General features: G+C 45.1%; 1 protein-coding gene and 1 non-coding gene across 2 annotated transcripts in view; both read right to left on the bottom strand.

Moving 5' to 3' along the window:
• The window catches only part of EIF3A (eukaryotic translation initiation factor 3 subunit A), a 31300-nt gene extending 16434 nt beyond the window's left edge, over positions 1-14866 (bottom strand). The window contains exons 1-11 of the mRNA XM_054071662.1: positions 14712-14866; positions 10051-10241; positions 9745-9881; positions 8713-8876; positions 7304-7503; positions 6457-6665; positions 5320-5491; positions 4057-4161; positions 2976-3074; positions 1381-1497; positions 58-243 (exon numbers count right to left, since the gene is read on the bottom strand). Of these exons, the coding sequence (XP_053927637.1) occupies positions 58-243; positions 1381-1497; positions 2976-3074; positions 4057-4161; positions 5320-5491; positions 6457-6665; positions 7304-7503; positions 8713-8876; positions 9745-9881; positions 10051-10241; positions 14712-14760 (1629 nt within the window). The 5' untranslated portion in view covers positions 14761-14866. The remainder of the gene's footprint in view (positions 1-57; positions 244-1380; positions 1498-2975; positions 3075-4056; positions 4162-5319; positions 5492-6456; positions 6666-7303; positions 7504-8712; positions 8877-9744; positions 9882-10050; positions 10242-14711) is intronic.
• On the bottom strand, positions 1705-1837 carry LOC128852779 (small nucleolar RNA SNORA19). Its single transcript, XR_008450831.1, has one exon. It is a non-coding gene; the product is annotated as a small nucleolar RNA SNORA19 (small nucleolar RNA).
• Positions 14867-15889: the final 1023 nt, after the last annotated feature.

Below are 15889 nucleotides of genomic sequence, written 5' to 3'. Positions count from 1 at the left end.
GCAACTCGGGGAATGTCACCATCTGCCAGCGTTTTCAGAAGGCCCAAAATGACTTACCAGTAAGTGAGGAGGCTTAATGACGGCAAGAGCCTTAGCCAGAGCAGAGGACATGGCAGTCAACTGGTTCCTGATTTGCTCTGAAGGCATGCTTTGTAGCTGAGGGCCTAGTGGAGCATCTTCTCTAGTACTGTAATTCAAATCCGAGCCAAAGCTCAGTGTCCGGGTGGTGTGATCAAGGCGAACCTTTGTAGAAAAAAAAGATGAAAAAGGTTTGTGTTATTTAGTCCTTCTAAATTATTTCTCCGTTGTTCTGCCTACGGCCAACGTGAGTCAAGAGAAGCTCTGATCAGAAATTAGTTTCTAAAAGAAGTTTTAGTTATGCCAGACTATGAGAAACGCCAAATTATTAGAAGAAAAAAAAGCACCATGAAGAAAATTGAGTCATTTCCACCGTTTATTAAAAGAAGACCCCACAGTCATCACTGAAGAGGCTGAACTTTCAATGATTCTATGAAACGAGCACAGAAAAAGAAATCATTCTTGCCTCCCCCACCACATTAGCAATATGTGAAACAACAAGCGTCCTGACTTTAACACAGACAGAGTCATAGAATGCCCTGAGCTAGAAGGGACCCACAAGGATCATCAAGTCCAACTCCTGTCTCTGCATGGACAACCCCGTGGGTCTGAGGGCATTGGCCAAGTGTTTCTGGACTGTTGTCATGCTTGGCAATTCAACACATCTAAAACAGAAGCTGAAGTTGTGCGTTAACCTAAATGCATTAACTCAGCTTCATCTAAGAACATAAATAGGTAATTACTAAGCAATCTCAGCCAAAAGCTACTTGTATCTCATCACCAGCTTAAACGTTTCTTCACAGGCTGTCATTTCTTCTACACAATGTTACCGACAATGATACCAACATCTCAGATATTGGTGCACATCTCAGACACCAGCATTTCACTTCAACCACTTGGTCAGACAAATCAAACACCAGCGACTGCCAGCTCTTCCTTCACTCTCGCACAAGTGATTCAGCACAGCCAGAAACCTGCGTCCCTGTTATAGGCTGATTTCAGGCTATTCAGGACTAAACGCTGGAGCTCACAGGGCAAGTTTCAGCAGGTTTCATTTCAACTTTTATTTCTACCAGACTTACACTAATGGTTGTTGATCTAAATAAAAAATACACCCCAGAATGCAAGCAATCACCAGTTCTTAATGTGTGGTCACATGCATTTTTTACTCTAGTTTAGCTCCACCTATGGCAATCGATCATCTTCCTTGGGTTCAACGCCAACCAGCTGGTTTTCATCTCATGTCAGACACATGGATCCATACACGGTCTATCTTCAGAGAGGTCTTTGTACAGCACTTACTTGTAAGTCACAATGTCTGGCTGCGTCGACAATACAACGTTCCAGCTGGAAAGCATCGACAAAAGGAACCAGAGTAGACAGACGAGAAAACTCAATGCTTTGATAAATCTGGGCCACCTATATGTGAACAGAAACGTTACATGTTTTTCCCTTATCAAAAAGAGATCAGAATATAAGCTGTTGTATGGGCTCTATGGCTGACTTACCAAATCCTCCATAAGTGAATGTGGGCATATAAATATGATTACAACCACTCTTTCAAGGCGTTATTTCTGCACTGTATTCAAACTTAAACTACAATGAAATGCCATTCCTGAATGGCTTCTTTGTACGAAGGAGACTGGCAGCAGTAACTACCTCCAGCTACGCTGCTAATTAGCCTTCAAGCATTTCTTTAGCACACCAGAAATAACGCTGCTCATCACTTGGAACGTGAGCAGGTCAATGAAATGTGCAGTTTATAAAACACAGAGAAAGCCCCAAAACATCCCACTCAGACCTTACTCCGCAAAAAAAAGTTTTAAGCAGCCATTAATCTGTTAAATAAGACACTGTAGATCCGTAAGGAAGAAAATGTAGGCAAGAGATTACACCACCACTTTAACCACCACTAAATATAGTTGCTACGGCTGTACCTAAATGATGGACAAACTTGAAGGTGCAGCTGGACACTGGAAAACAACAGTCTATTCGGTGGAAAAACTTACTTCAGCATGGAAATTTGTTGTGGTTTGAATATAGTGGTAGGAACTACTTGAGCATGATGTAAATGATATGGGATAAGGGGTGATATGCTGTGCTTTGAGCTTCAGTAGAATCAGTTTTCTAACTTCAGCTCAGTCTAGTTCGAGTAACTTCATTTTCTGGCAGTGAACTGCATGTGTTTCGGGCAGGGTTTCCCTCCAGCAGGGATCACACGGGGCACTGGGATGCAGAAAGGCCACTGCTTACACTTATTCCTACAGAAACCCAGGCCATCCTCAAGCTGGTGGAGCCATAAGGGAAAGAGGTGGAAAACGTCACACCTGCAGGGAGGGGCGGGCAGGAGGAGTGACCCCAACCTGACCACGGAGGAGTCCATCCCATACACGTCATAACTCAGGATAAAACTGAGGGATCACAAGGGCTTTGCTCTCTTCTTTGGTGGCCGATGTCCACCGAGGACCTCATCTGTCTGTTTGCCCCTGATCCCGGATCCATGCGTTCCTGAACCCATTCCCCGAGCCCAGCTCCCTCCCAGCCTCGGACACTTTCCCTCGTGTCTGCTCTGCAGCACCTGTGGTTGCATCGCGGGGTGGAGACACGATTTCATATATTTGTATATATTTCATTCCTCCCTTATTGTTTTCATTATTATTATTATTATTATTATTTCATTATGGCTGTAGTTTTAGTTTCCAGCCTGCAAGTCTTTTCCTCTCATTTGCCCTTCCCTGTTCCCTGGGTGGAAGGGAACTGGGAGCCGAACTGCTTGGTGTTAGCTCCTAAAATTGGCCGGGCAGAGCTAAACCGTGACGAAGTTTTCAACTTAATGTCCTTCCCAAGCACTTTCTAACTTACACGTACTTAAGAACAGACATTTTCTTCACTCGTACCTGCTGCAGTAGGCGAAGAATGGTGTTGTTCTGCAGGTGAGGAACATACAGCTGCAGTTCCGGTTCCTTCTCAGCTTGGTCTTTCACCCAGTTCAGCACCTACCAAAATTCTAAAGTTACTCCATCTGCATCAAACCTTGAGCATTTCAACATCAAAGTACAATGATTTTTAAACAATTCTGATTTACAGCTCGTGAAACAAGAGCCCTTCTGTCTGGACACTGTGTTGTTTTACTGAAGGGCACCTTTTGATCAGAACACTTTTATTTACAATGGAGAGCTCGCATTTTCTGTATGAAGGCGACTGACAGTGCTGGCAACATTTACCACACTGCTAATTTACCTTCAAGTTCTTTTTAGCACCTCAAATATCTTTGTTCCCACCATCAAAGAAAAAGAACATGATGTGCTTCATCAGCTACAGAATTGACACTAACCTCATCAACAGCTCTCACGTTATTTTACCTCCCAATACTCTACATTTTAACAATAACAAATAATTGTTGTATTTTTCCACTTGCACACATCTGCATGTGTGCACAGTTTTCTCACTTCTGCATCTTTATACAGAATTTAACTCAGTATCATCTCTATCAGCAAGATCTGAGATGTTTCCAGAACTCTGCACCTTTGTAGGGTCCCTGTGAACAGCACCCAGAGACCTGAATGGGTTTTTATTCTGCTTCAGAAACCTGGAGCCCTACGCATATCAGACATTACGCGCACATCACTGTAATGGAATCTGACCCAACAAAGCCTATCAGTGAGAATTGCAGCAAGAGAGAAAGTAAGCTGCTACTTCCAAAAATTCATAGAATCATAGAATGGTTTGGGTTGGAAGGGACCTCAAGGCCCATCCAGTTTCAACCCCCAGCCTGGCCTCGTATAGGAGTTGCTCCATCCCTCACGTCATCTCCATGGCCTCCTCTGGACTCATTCCCACAGATTCATCTCCTGCTCACGTGGGGGATACCAGAACTGGACACGGGGTGGGGTTTAACAAGAGCAGAGCAGAGGAGCATTCAGATTACAGACCCCTAGTCAAGACTAATTACTACATACATAGAGCTACAAAACGTACCTTGCTGACACGGCTACATAACTTGAGCGGGTGAAAGTCTACTTCAAGCCAGTTGTAAAGTTCTTTCACTTCTGGAACAACATACTGCACAACATTGAACCTCACCTACAGCCGATGGAAAGAAAACAAATCCAAATATCTCAAAATAAATACGATATTAAGAAAGAGTTACACTTTAAATAGTTTGTATTCCAGAAGTTAGATGGGTACCATGTGTACCTTTTAATGCAGGAGACTACTTTTTGTTACAGCATTCTCAATTGCAGGGACAATAACTCTTAGGCTACACCACTTAACCATATTTAAAACTGGAAAAGTAGACAAAAACACATACAAGATAAATATTTAGACTGGAGTAACACCCTTAATTTGTTGGCCATTTCTAAGGCATAAATCCTGCCACACAGTTGTAGGCCCACAGATAAACTGAAACCACACATTCTGGTTCACAGGAAAACTTCTAGAGCTCTGAATTAGGTTTTTAAGACAAACTGGAGAAGTGCCAGAAGAAGAATTGATAGAAATTGTAAAACGAACGTTGAATGTAAGTTTTAGGCATGTAAATGACTGCCAGAAATTCAAACAACCTTAAAAACACCCAACAATGATTGAAGGCCTCATTTGTTTAAGAGAATCCGGGAAGGCCTGAACACAAATCAAGGCTCCCTTCAAATTAAACACAACAGAGTTTTCATAACCATTTACATACAATTAACCACACGGCTCTTTCACCTGTTAAACTGCTGTGCCACAACCAAGCACTGGGCTCTGAAAAGAAAAAAGCCCCAAAAGACTCGATCACAGAGGATGGTTTTGGTTGGAAAAGACCTTTCAGATCATTGAGTCCAACCATCAACCCAGCCCTGCTAAGCCCATCACCAGACCGTGTGCCCAGGTATGACATCTACTCTGCCTTTAAACCCCTCCAGGGATGGGGACTAAGCCACCTTCCCGGGCAGCCTCTTCCAATGCTTGACAACCCCTTCAGTAAAGAAATTCCTTTTAATATTCAACGTAAATCTCCCCAGGCTCAGCCTGAGGCCGTTTCCTCTTGTCCTGTCACTGGCTACCAGGGAGAAGAGCCCAGCACCCACTTCACCACAACTTCCTTTCAGGCACTTGTAGAGAGCAACGAAGTCTCCCCTCAGTCTCCTTTTCTCCAGACTAAACAATCTCAGGTCCCTCAGCTGCTTGTGGTCTAAACCCTTCCCCAGCTTTGCTGCCTTCCTCGGGACAGTTAAAAGCTGCTCCCTGAGCCCCTACCATATCGTTAATGAGGCTGGCCCGCGTAGGCGGGGCCTGCAGGCCCAGCAGGGTTGCCAGGCGTCGCTGTTTCTCAACGATGATACCATCCATATCCAGAAGGCGAGCGATGTCAGTTCTCTCAGGGGTTATAGGGATTGACAGCGTGGCTAAAAGGACTCGAGTAGACATCCTGCAGACAAAGTAGAACCACAAAGGATGAGCTGCAAGAGAACACTCATTAATTCCTTTCCAAATACGAGCCAATTCAGAGTAGGAACGAGCAGCATTCACAGTGCAAAATTGTGTGAAAATACCAGCAGTAACAGAAAAGATGCCAACTGTGCAATGACAGCGCAGAACACAGTGTTCTTTGGTAGCCAGGGGAAAGATTTTGGTAACATCTTTTCATTATTTACAGATGTGTGTACAGACACAAGAAATTTAAGCCACCTCTACAAATATTAGAATACTACAAAATAATGAAAAAGGCAGAGAGCAGCACCTTTAAAAACTTATTTTAGCTGCAAATCCATAACAGTCACTTTGATTGCATTGACTTTTAGATGTACTGTGCCAGCCAGATGCACCTTCTGATGTAACGATGCAAATGACACCAAATACTTAAATTCTGACCTGAGTACACAAACGAAAAGGAATATAAGAATTTCCAGAGTATTTATTCCTACCAGATTCTGGTTCTATAAAGACCTGAACTTCAGAGGTTAATGCAGGTAATGATTCTGCATGGCTCAAAAACCTCACCCATACGGTACTTGTTACCAAAAAGTAAATGCCCAGTACAGACTCTTATAAATTAGAGAGTTTATACCAGTTATAACAAAATCCTGTGAAGTAAATACCACTCAGAAGAGAAAAAGGAAGCAAATAAGACATTTTTAACTTGCTTAACTTCCCAGTCATGAACAGAAGGAAGCTTAACCAAGGTAATCCTGACACTGCCATTATTTACGCTGCAGCTCTGTACAATCTCCTTCCTGCTCTAGCTTTCTTTTGAGGTGATTTGTACCAGTCTCTTTGAGCAGAACTGCCTCACAGCCACACATCTCGTCTGCTTCTTTTGGGGCACAATTTAGTTCATTTTTAATCTATGGGGATAAAAACAGAATCCAAGACCGCATTAAATATCTTTCCCACCTCTGCATCTCCTCCTGCGTGAGATTCTTTCGCATCTCTCTCGATAAGTGGTAAAGGCGGTGAAGTGTAGATGCATGAAAAAGGGCGTTTCCTGATTTCCAAAAGACAGTTGAGACTTTGTGATAGTAGTTTGCCATCAGCTGTGGTTTGGGTGGTTTCTTAGACAGCGCAAAGAGCCCATGAATATCCTCCACTGCTTTGAAAGCTTCCTAAACAGAACCAAATACACTGTTTTTAGGAAGATTTTTGCAACACACAAAAAAGGGAAAAATAGAGATTGACCATCTCAATCTCCCCTCTTTCAGCTGAAAACCATTCCCCCTCGTCCTTCTCCTGCACCCCCTTATCAAGAGCTCCTTCCCAGCTTTCCCGGTGCCCCTTTCAGCACTGGAAGCTGCTCTAAGGTCGCCCCTGAGCCTTCTCTTCTCCGGACTGAACATCCCAACGCTCCCAGCCTGAGGCCTCATAGCAGACGGGCAGTTCAGATCATTTATGAGCAGGCTTTAACATTTCCCAATCATTTCCCAGTGATCTCGTTCATGAGAATCAACAATTGCAAAGGCAAAGGTGTCATTGTTAACTTCTCTTTTCACAATGCAAAACAACTTTCAGTCATTAATTAGTACAAGTAGAAGCTTGGTTTGAAATGTTACGCAAAACGAGCAATCCTGGGAGCATCGGATTAAGCGTTCACTATGCATGTAGTGCCACATTCTAGATACTAAACTTTATGCTTTATCTATTATCCTGCTGTTACCATGGAGCATACACCATGGACCACGATCTGTGTGGAACAGTCTGGGAAGGCTGAGGAATGCCGTGGGAGTACAGGAGTCCTGCTACGTACCTGCCACAGCTCCATGCTGATGGCGCTGTCGAGCTGCACCAGCCTGGTCTCCAAGTGCATGGACTGACTGTCAGGGTTGTTGAGGTTGATGGCTGTGCTTTGGTTGTGGTGACGCTGGATCTGTCCCAGATGCATCCGCAGGTTATCGCAGAGTTTGCGGAACTCAGCTTTACGCGTGTACTGCAGGCAGAACTTAAAAGCTGCAAAAATGAATGATGTAAATTAAGAATTCTCACTAATAGGGAACCTTGTGGTAGTTCTAAATGGGATTCAAATATGTAAATGAGTACGTGTGAAGAATCTTCATTTACAGCCCAAAAAACAATCAAGCAGGATGCAATCTAATGGTCACACATAGCATATAAGTGACAACGCCAAACACTTCCACCCTGACCTCAAAAAATGAAGATGCTTCTACATCATTTATCTTAAGAAGCAAAGAGTGTACTTTGAGTCCCTTTAAAAATGTTCTAATTTAAGCAGTGAGTCCAGCTTTCGTCATGAACCAAGTGCAAATACAATTTTGTGAACAGCATGAATTCAGGTTTTGGCTTTTTAAAATGTAGGGAAACACACTCAAGTCATCTAAATACGGTGAAGCTTTCAGGTGACTTGAAATGACACAGAAAAAAAATCTGCTTTGATCTCATAATTCCTCTCAAAAGTCTTTCCTTGCTTTGTCATTGTCACTCTGAAAATTCTGAAGTATATCTACCAGAAACAGGCAAAAAAGGATGTCTTGGCACTGTAGCAAAGGCTTAAAATATACCAAAGCACCTAGAACTCACCTGACAGTCACTGTTCCTAACGTACTTGCGTAGTTTGGATCCAGAGGTAAAAATCTAACAGTCTTTTTTCAAAAACACAAAGGGCCAAGTTACATATACAAAGGCAAACATTTTTTTCGCTCATCTTTCACCCTTAAAGAATTAATACTTAAGTATTCATTGTTATAAATCCTATTTTGGCAGAATAATGCCAGAAAGAATCAGACCAGACTTTTTCCTATTATACAGTATGGTTTTGGTTGGAAAAGACCTTTAAGATCATTGAGTCCAACCATCGATCCAGCCCTGCTAAGCCCATCACCAGACCATGTCTCCAAGTACGACATCTACTTGGCTTTTAAACCCCTCCACGGATGGGGACTCAGCCACATCCCTGGGCAGCCGCTGCCAATGCTCGGCAACCCTTTCGGTAAAGAAATTCTTCCTAATATTCAACCTAAATCTTACATCTGTGTCAAAATTGACAGCGCATCATAAATGAACAAAACCTTTCTGCGTGCACTGGTTTTTGAAGAGAGAAGGCATAGAATACGCTAACGGAAGACACATTTGCCATACTGGGCAACAGTGAAAATACAACCAATGTTGATTATACCTCAAGAGTCCCTCTCCTTGCCTTACCTTGCTGTGCAATATCATGGTACAGACGTTCCACTCGAGAGTTATTTCGGAGAAGATCCAAGCACTGTCTATAGGACTCCCACAGAAATTTCACCCAGGGGGTCAAGAGCAGTCGGTCAGTACGGTCCTGAGTGTCCTCTCCACTCACAGCACTCAAAAGAACACTGCATTTGGGGCACAGGGGCAAGAAAAAGAGAAAAAAGCGGGTTTATTCTCCACAATTCTCAACTATTTTCCTTATCAAGATCTAAGATGAGACCGGACGCATCTAAACAGCTGACTGCTGCTAAAACAGGCTATTGCTTATTTCCAAACCGGTCCCTTAGGCTCCTCCCTTTTCCTTGAAAGGCTGTACAAGTTTTCTTGCTGTTCAGTTTTGCACTTTGGCCTCTGCATACTTCACTGACGTCTACAAACTCCAGAGGTGAGACGTCAGGAGCTGGTGTATCCTCCATGTGAGGAAGCCAAAGGAAACTACTTCCAGGACTGTCACCTTTCCTCTCCTACCAGGGCACTGTGCACCACACCTCTGTGAGACACAACCGTCTAAACAGATATATTTACTATGTTTTCCATTCCTTTTCCATTCTAATTAACCAGCCAATCAACTATAACACTCAATTTACTTTTTCTGCCCTTTCTTCTATAATCTCATCAGTTATGCTGGTGAGTATTTTTGTTTGTACATCCACAGTGCGGTGAGGAAGCCTGGAAGTTATCATACAGAGGAATTAAAATTGGCCTAAGATAATTAATAGCATTTGTACACCAACTAATCATAGAATCATAGAACAGTTTGGGTTGGAAAGGACCCTAAAGATCATGTAGTTTCAACCCCTCTGCCACGGGCAGGGATATCCCACTAGATCAGGCTGCCCAAGGCCCATCCAACCTGGCACTGAACACCTCCAGCAGCGTTCCGTTTCAAATACTCTACCTTTACACACCTTAGTTGTCTGAATCGTCAATATCCTTAATGAAAACAAAGATACTTTGCTGTGAAGCACTACGTTTTGAAGACAGACCGCCTACCTTTCTGGAGTCTGAATGTTATCCAAGTCTTCTATGTCCAGTACCATCTGCTGGGATTCTTCCTTAGCTGCTTCTGTTTTTTCTTCAGCTAATTTTAAATAGGCTCGAACGACATCCTCCAAAGATTTGATGTTCACCTACACCAAAGGCAGAAAATGGGAAGATGTTTCCACCCACAACAGGCAGCAAATATTTAAAACGCAAATGCTGCCAAACCAGGAACAACTAAAAGGCAAATTCTAACTGAGGACTAACCAGCTTCATCTCACATCAGCTGACACACCCGATAAAATTCAAAAGCCTTACCTGCTGGCAAATGTTCTTGTACTGGTACAGCCCTTCTTTGGCCAGGTGACTCTTGCGGAGATCCACACAGAGTTCCAGGTACTTCAGCATAATCGGCTCGTGAATTTTCTGCCATGTTCGGTGTTTCTTACTTTTCATAACATCGTAGAGAACATCAAGGGCAGGCTGTTTTTTGCCAACCTCAAGAAATTCTGAAAGTAAACTCCAATGAGCAAAAGACTTGCAAACCAGAGAACGCAGGCTTTTATGCTTAACACTGTCAATTTTTAGAATTTAATCAATTTTAACCTAAGTGCATAGATGGTTTGATTTTTGTGACCAGATCAAAACTGTTGGCAGACGCAACCACAGTGGCAGCCTAACTAGGAAACAAACACAGTAGTCTCCATCTACATGAACGCTTCAGAATGGCAGAGATGTCCCTCCATCCATCAAAGCACAACTGAGCACTTCATACACATTAATAAAATCTACACATCCAGTTCTAACATTAGTTTCATCAAAAGGACAACAAATACACACCACAAGGCCTGTAGTACAGCTCCTACCAGGGTCATTCAACAAGATGCAAAGCATCCAGTGAAGCAGACTTAAACAAAATCCTGCCCTCAAGCAAGGAAAGAAACAAACTTCACTCAGAAAAGCAGTTTGGACTTTTTTAACTCTAATTCAGTTTACAGAACACTTGCACTAAAAGCCGCTGCACTGCAACCGGAGGGGCAGGCATTTTTTAAGCCAGTCGTGCTGCTGAATCCAAGGTCCTGTTTATTCATTCCCTAAGCGGCTGCTGTTACTGACAGGATCTCTCGGCACCACAGCAGCTCCCATCTCTGCCGGATACACTGCACGTGTACAAAACACCGCAAACCATCCATGAGCAAACCCGGAAGCAGCACAGCCAGCAAGCAGCATGCATGGGCCCTACACTAAACGTGGTCTGAACTGCAGAACAACACTGAGAATGGAAAGCAAACAGGTTTAAAAGATAAAGAGAAGTCCACTAAAAAGAAACCTATGCATTCTTAAAGGCTGAGGGGTTTAGCCCTACATTAAATACTTTGGAAATCACTACATTCCTAAGAAATAATCATAGAATGGTTTGGGTTGGAAGGGACTTCGAAGACCATCCAGTCCCACCCCCTGCCATGGGCAGGGACACCTCCCACTGGATCAGGGGCTCCAAGCCCCATCCAGCCTGGCCTGGAACCCCTCCAGGGATGGGGCAGCCACCACTGCTCTGGGCAACCTGGTCCAGGGCCTCAACACCCTCATTGTGAAGAATTTCTTCCTAATGTCTGATCTAAATCTTCCCCCTTCCAATTTAAAGCCATTCCCCCTCATCCTGTCACTCCAGGCCCTTGGAAAAAGCCCCTCTCAGCTTTCCTGGAGCCCCTTTCAGCACTGGAAGCTGCTCTAAGGCCTCCCCAGAGCCTTCTCATCTCCAGCTGAACAACCCCAACTGTCTCAACCTGTCCTCACAGCAGAGAGGCTCCTGCCCCCGGATCAGCTTCATGGCCTCCTCTGCACCCATTCCAAGAGTTCCACATCCTTCTGATTCGGGGATAAATAATGGCACAAAGAATCAAAGTAAGGGCCTGTTTGTGGTGCTCAGACATCAGAGAGCTTCCGAGTATTGGAATGTCAGAATCTAAGTTAAAACATGGCTAAAAGATACATTTTGAAAGCAGCAGTACTGTTCTGATTTTCAGGGCTCAGCTTATGTAAAGAATGCACTTGCCCAAAATGACCAAGTTACTTGATAGAAAAAGCACATTGTTACATTTAGAGATATTTAATATTACTATGGGACAGGATTCAGCAGTTCAGCTCAGAGGGAATTTTAATTAATCTACCCTCCATAACATAATTTACATTGCTATTCTCTCTGTGCTGCTTTTGAGGCAATTAATGCTCAGCTTTACATATTTTTATTTATGAAAATAAACTTAAAAGGCAAGTTTAACCTTGCAACAACGCCAGGCCCTTCCAAACATAGCTCTCAGAGGTCGATAATCAAGTGGACAAAGCACAAAATTAATTCATACCAGTTTGCAACTTTTAATTAAATCTGGTCAGGCAAGTTCTTCCCTGTAAGTCAAATAATTAAGGCTAATTTAGCAGGCACTGGAGCAAAAGCACACAAAAAGGAAACCTGAAGAGTCAAATGCGGTGTGCGTCACCATGCCTTGCAGTAGGAACTGGAAGCTATGGGAACAAAGATTTGTAACAGATAAAAGGGAAAGCCTTTGCCCCTGAAGAGCTGTCAGAATTACATCTTCTTTATTTTATTTTTCCTTTCATGGCATTTAAAATACTAAAAGGTATCCTGAACAGCAGGTGCAGCTCTGAGAGGACATGAGTTGGCTGATACACACCAACAGCTCCCCTACTGCTAACCCAAAATTCTGAATTAAGCCCAGTTTACGGAAGGTGGCAAAGACATTCTGCATTACCTGGTATCTCTAACAGAGAGCAAACTCAGCATCTACAAAATAAACTGCATTACATCCTTGTCTAGAAAGCAACACCAGATATTAACAATAACTAAGGTCTGGCTTCGACCTACATTTATCATTTACAAGGAAAAACAGCCTTTCTTCCTTAAACACACCTAAATACAATCATTTGAGCTCTTATTTTCAAACATCATCTTTGTATTTTGAGGCCACTGAAAAACTGAAGCATAAAGTGACCCTAAATGCTCACTTGAGCCTTATGTATACAGCGCAGACACTGAAACTCTGGGGACTGCCCTGAATGTTCTAATTTGAAATGTCAGTTTAACAGTAAACTGTTTCCTGCCACTTAACAATCTGCCCTAGGTACAACTTCTCACCCTTATTTATACTCTGAGACAGTGAGATTGAGCCCCTGCAGTCTGCGAGACAGCACACAGCTTGTCCTGTTTTCCACTCAGTCTACAGAGATTCAGGATTACTACCATTTGTCTAGAGAATACTCCTTCTAGTTCCAATCCTTCAATCGCTCTCTACTTCAGCGTGTCAGGATTTAGGAGGCTTGCAGCAGCACAAGAGACAGGAGTCCAAAACTTCAGCACCAGGAAAGCACAAATAAAATGTCAGATTTAAGCAGTTTCATGTCAATATTCCAGCAACGTGGCTTCCTCGCCAAGTATGCACAACTTACTCTACTCAGGAACTCCGAAAGTAATAACTAAGGGTTGCATGCTACGGTATGGGCATCGTCTCTAGCAAAAGGACTACAACTTCATTTTTGGAAGCTGACTGAAGCTGATTTTATCTGTCATCTTTTTATCTCTGTCTTCTATCTTTGAAGGAATGACATTAGCAATTTAATTTTTACAGTAGAAATCCTGAGGACATGCAGTACTTTGATATTTTGTTAAAATATCAATTACTTGAACCATGTACAGTCCTGAACCATGTACAGTCCTCAGCCTGCACAGCCTCTCCAGTGGTCATTTCATGACACACACATCATCTCTAATTTTTGAACGTCTTAAGTGTCACCCTGCAATCAGCCCTGTGACAATGCAGGGTCTAAATGGCTTTGCTACACACTTAAAATAGGATACCATAAAAAAGAAAGAAGCATCAAAGCTGTATATTTAGCCTGAATGGAGACAGCTGATAAACATAATCAATCCAGCTTTATATGTGGCGCTTGGTGGAAGACAGATACAGCTCAGTAGTTTCTATTTTCTGTGGTTTCTATTCCAGAGGTGAACTTCTGCATCAGCCTCTGACGCATTGAAAGAGTTTAACCACCTGCATTCTTATCAGTCACATGAAGCAGGAAGCCTTCATATTATAATATGAAGCATCCATAGAACTCATCAATACAAAGCACACTTAATAAACGCAATAAATTGCTTATTTATTTAAGCTTTTTGGTAGTCTTCCCTTCATCTTTTAAACTAATTTGCTTTAGAAACATTCTCAAGGTTCTTTTCCCCTCTTCTGACTAATGTGTCATAGAATCATGGAATGCTTTGCATTGGAAGGGACTTCAAAGCTCATCCAGTTCCACCCCCTGCCATGGGCAGGGACACCTCCCACTGGATCAGAGTGCTCAAAGCCCCATCCAACCTGGCCTGGAACCCCTCCAGGGATGGGGCAGCCACCACTGCTCTGGGCAAACTGGGCAAGGGCCTCTTTGCCCTCATCATGAAGAACTTCTTCCTTGTGTCTAATCCAACTCTTCTCTCTTCCAATTTAAAGCCATTCCCCTTAGTCCTGTCACTCCAGACCCTTGTAAAAAGCCCCTCTCCAGCTTTCCTGGAGCCCTTTTCAGTACTGGAAGCTGCTCTAAGGTCTCCCGGAACCCTTCTCATCTCCAGGCTGAACCGCCCCAGCTCCCCAAGCCTGCGCTAACACAGGAGATGTTCCAGCCCCCGGCTCCTCTTTGTGGCCGTCGCTCCACCATGGAACAACGCTCCCCGGCATCAGCGCCGTCCGGCCATCCCCCCGGTGCGCGATGCGCCCGGACACCCGCAGCTAAGCCGCAGCTCAGGGATCGCGGGGCAACCCCCGCCCGAAAGACCCCGCGGCGGGGAGGGAGGCGGAGCCGTGGGGGCCGCGGGCCTCGCCTCCGCCATGCGGCGCGGCCCGCACCGTGCCGGGGGCGTCGCGGGGGAGAAGGGAGGGGGAAAATAGGTGAAGGGAAGGTCCGGCACCGACCGTTCGCCCGCTTCAGGGCGTTCTCGGGCCGCTGGAAGTACACCGGCATGATGGCGGCGGGGTCTGGGCGCGGCGGCGGCTCCGAGCTCCAGACGAGGCAGCGCGCGAGGCCGGAAAGGGCGCGCGCCGGAACAGGAAACACCGCCCCACGCGCCGCGCCGCCACCGGAAGTGCCGTGTGATCGGAGGGGGGGGGGGGGGGGGGGAGGCACAGCTCTGAGCTCCGCCCCCGGTCACGTGCTCGGAGGGCAGCGCTGAGCTCAGACAGACTCGGTCACGTGAACATAGGGGGCGGCCCGCAGCTCAGCCAGCCTGGGTCACGTGATCATGGGCGGTGCTCAGTTTCACAACCCCGTCACGTGATCGTGGGGGCACCGCTCAGCTCAGCCAGCCTCAGTCACGTGATCATGGAAAAGGACCGCGCTTAGTTCGGTCAGCTCAGGTCACGTGATCATGGGGCAGCGCTCAGCTCCACCGGCCTCAGTCACGTGATCGGGGGCTGGGCTCTGCTCGTGCTGTCTCCGGTCACGTGACAGGGAGGGCGGGGAGCTCATGGAATCTCGTGCCGTCCAACCCCGCGGTGTTCCTTAAACTATGGCCTCAAGTGCCACGTATCCGCATCTTTGGAGCCCCTCCGGGAATGGGCTCTCAGTCCCTGCCCTGGGCAGCCTCTGCCAAGCATAGAATCATGGAATCACAGAATCACAGAATCACAAGGTTGGAAAGGACCCATTGGATCATCGAGGCCAACCATTCCTAACACTCCCTAAACCATGTCCCTCAGCACTTCATCCACCCGTTCCTTAAACACCTCCAGGGAAGGCGACTCGACCCCCTCCCTGGGCAGCTGTTCCAGTGCCCAATGACTCTTACTGTGAAGAATTTTTTTCTGATATCCAACCTGACCCTCCCCTGACGGAGCTTCAGGCCATTCCCTCTTGTCCTGTCCCCTGTCACTTGGGAGAAGAGCCCAGCTCCCTCCTCTCCACAACCTGCTTTTAGGTAGTTGTAGAGAGTAATAAGGTCTCCCCTCAGCCTCCTCTTCTCCAGGCTAAACAACCCCAGCTCTCTCCAGCCCCTCACCAGCTTCGTTGCTCTTCTCTGGACACGCTCCAGAGCCTCAACATCCTTCTTGTGGTGAGGGGTCCAGAACTGAACACAGTATTCAAGGTGCGGTCT

Source organism: Cuculus canorus, chromosome 7, assembly GCF_017976375.1.
Source record: "Cuculus canorus isolate bCucCan1 chromosome 7, bCucCan1.pri, whole genome shotgun sequence".
NCBI lineage: Eukaryota > Metazoa > Chordata > Aves > Cuculiformes > Cuculidae > Cuculus > Cuculus canorus.
This window is presented reverse-complemented; position numbering and strand designations above follow the sequence as displayed.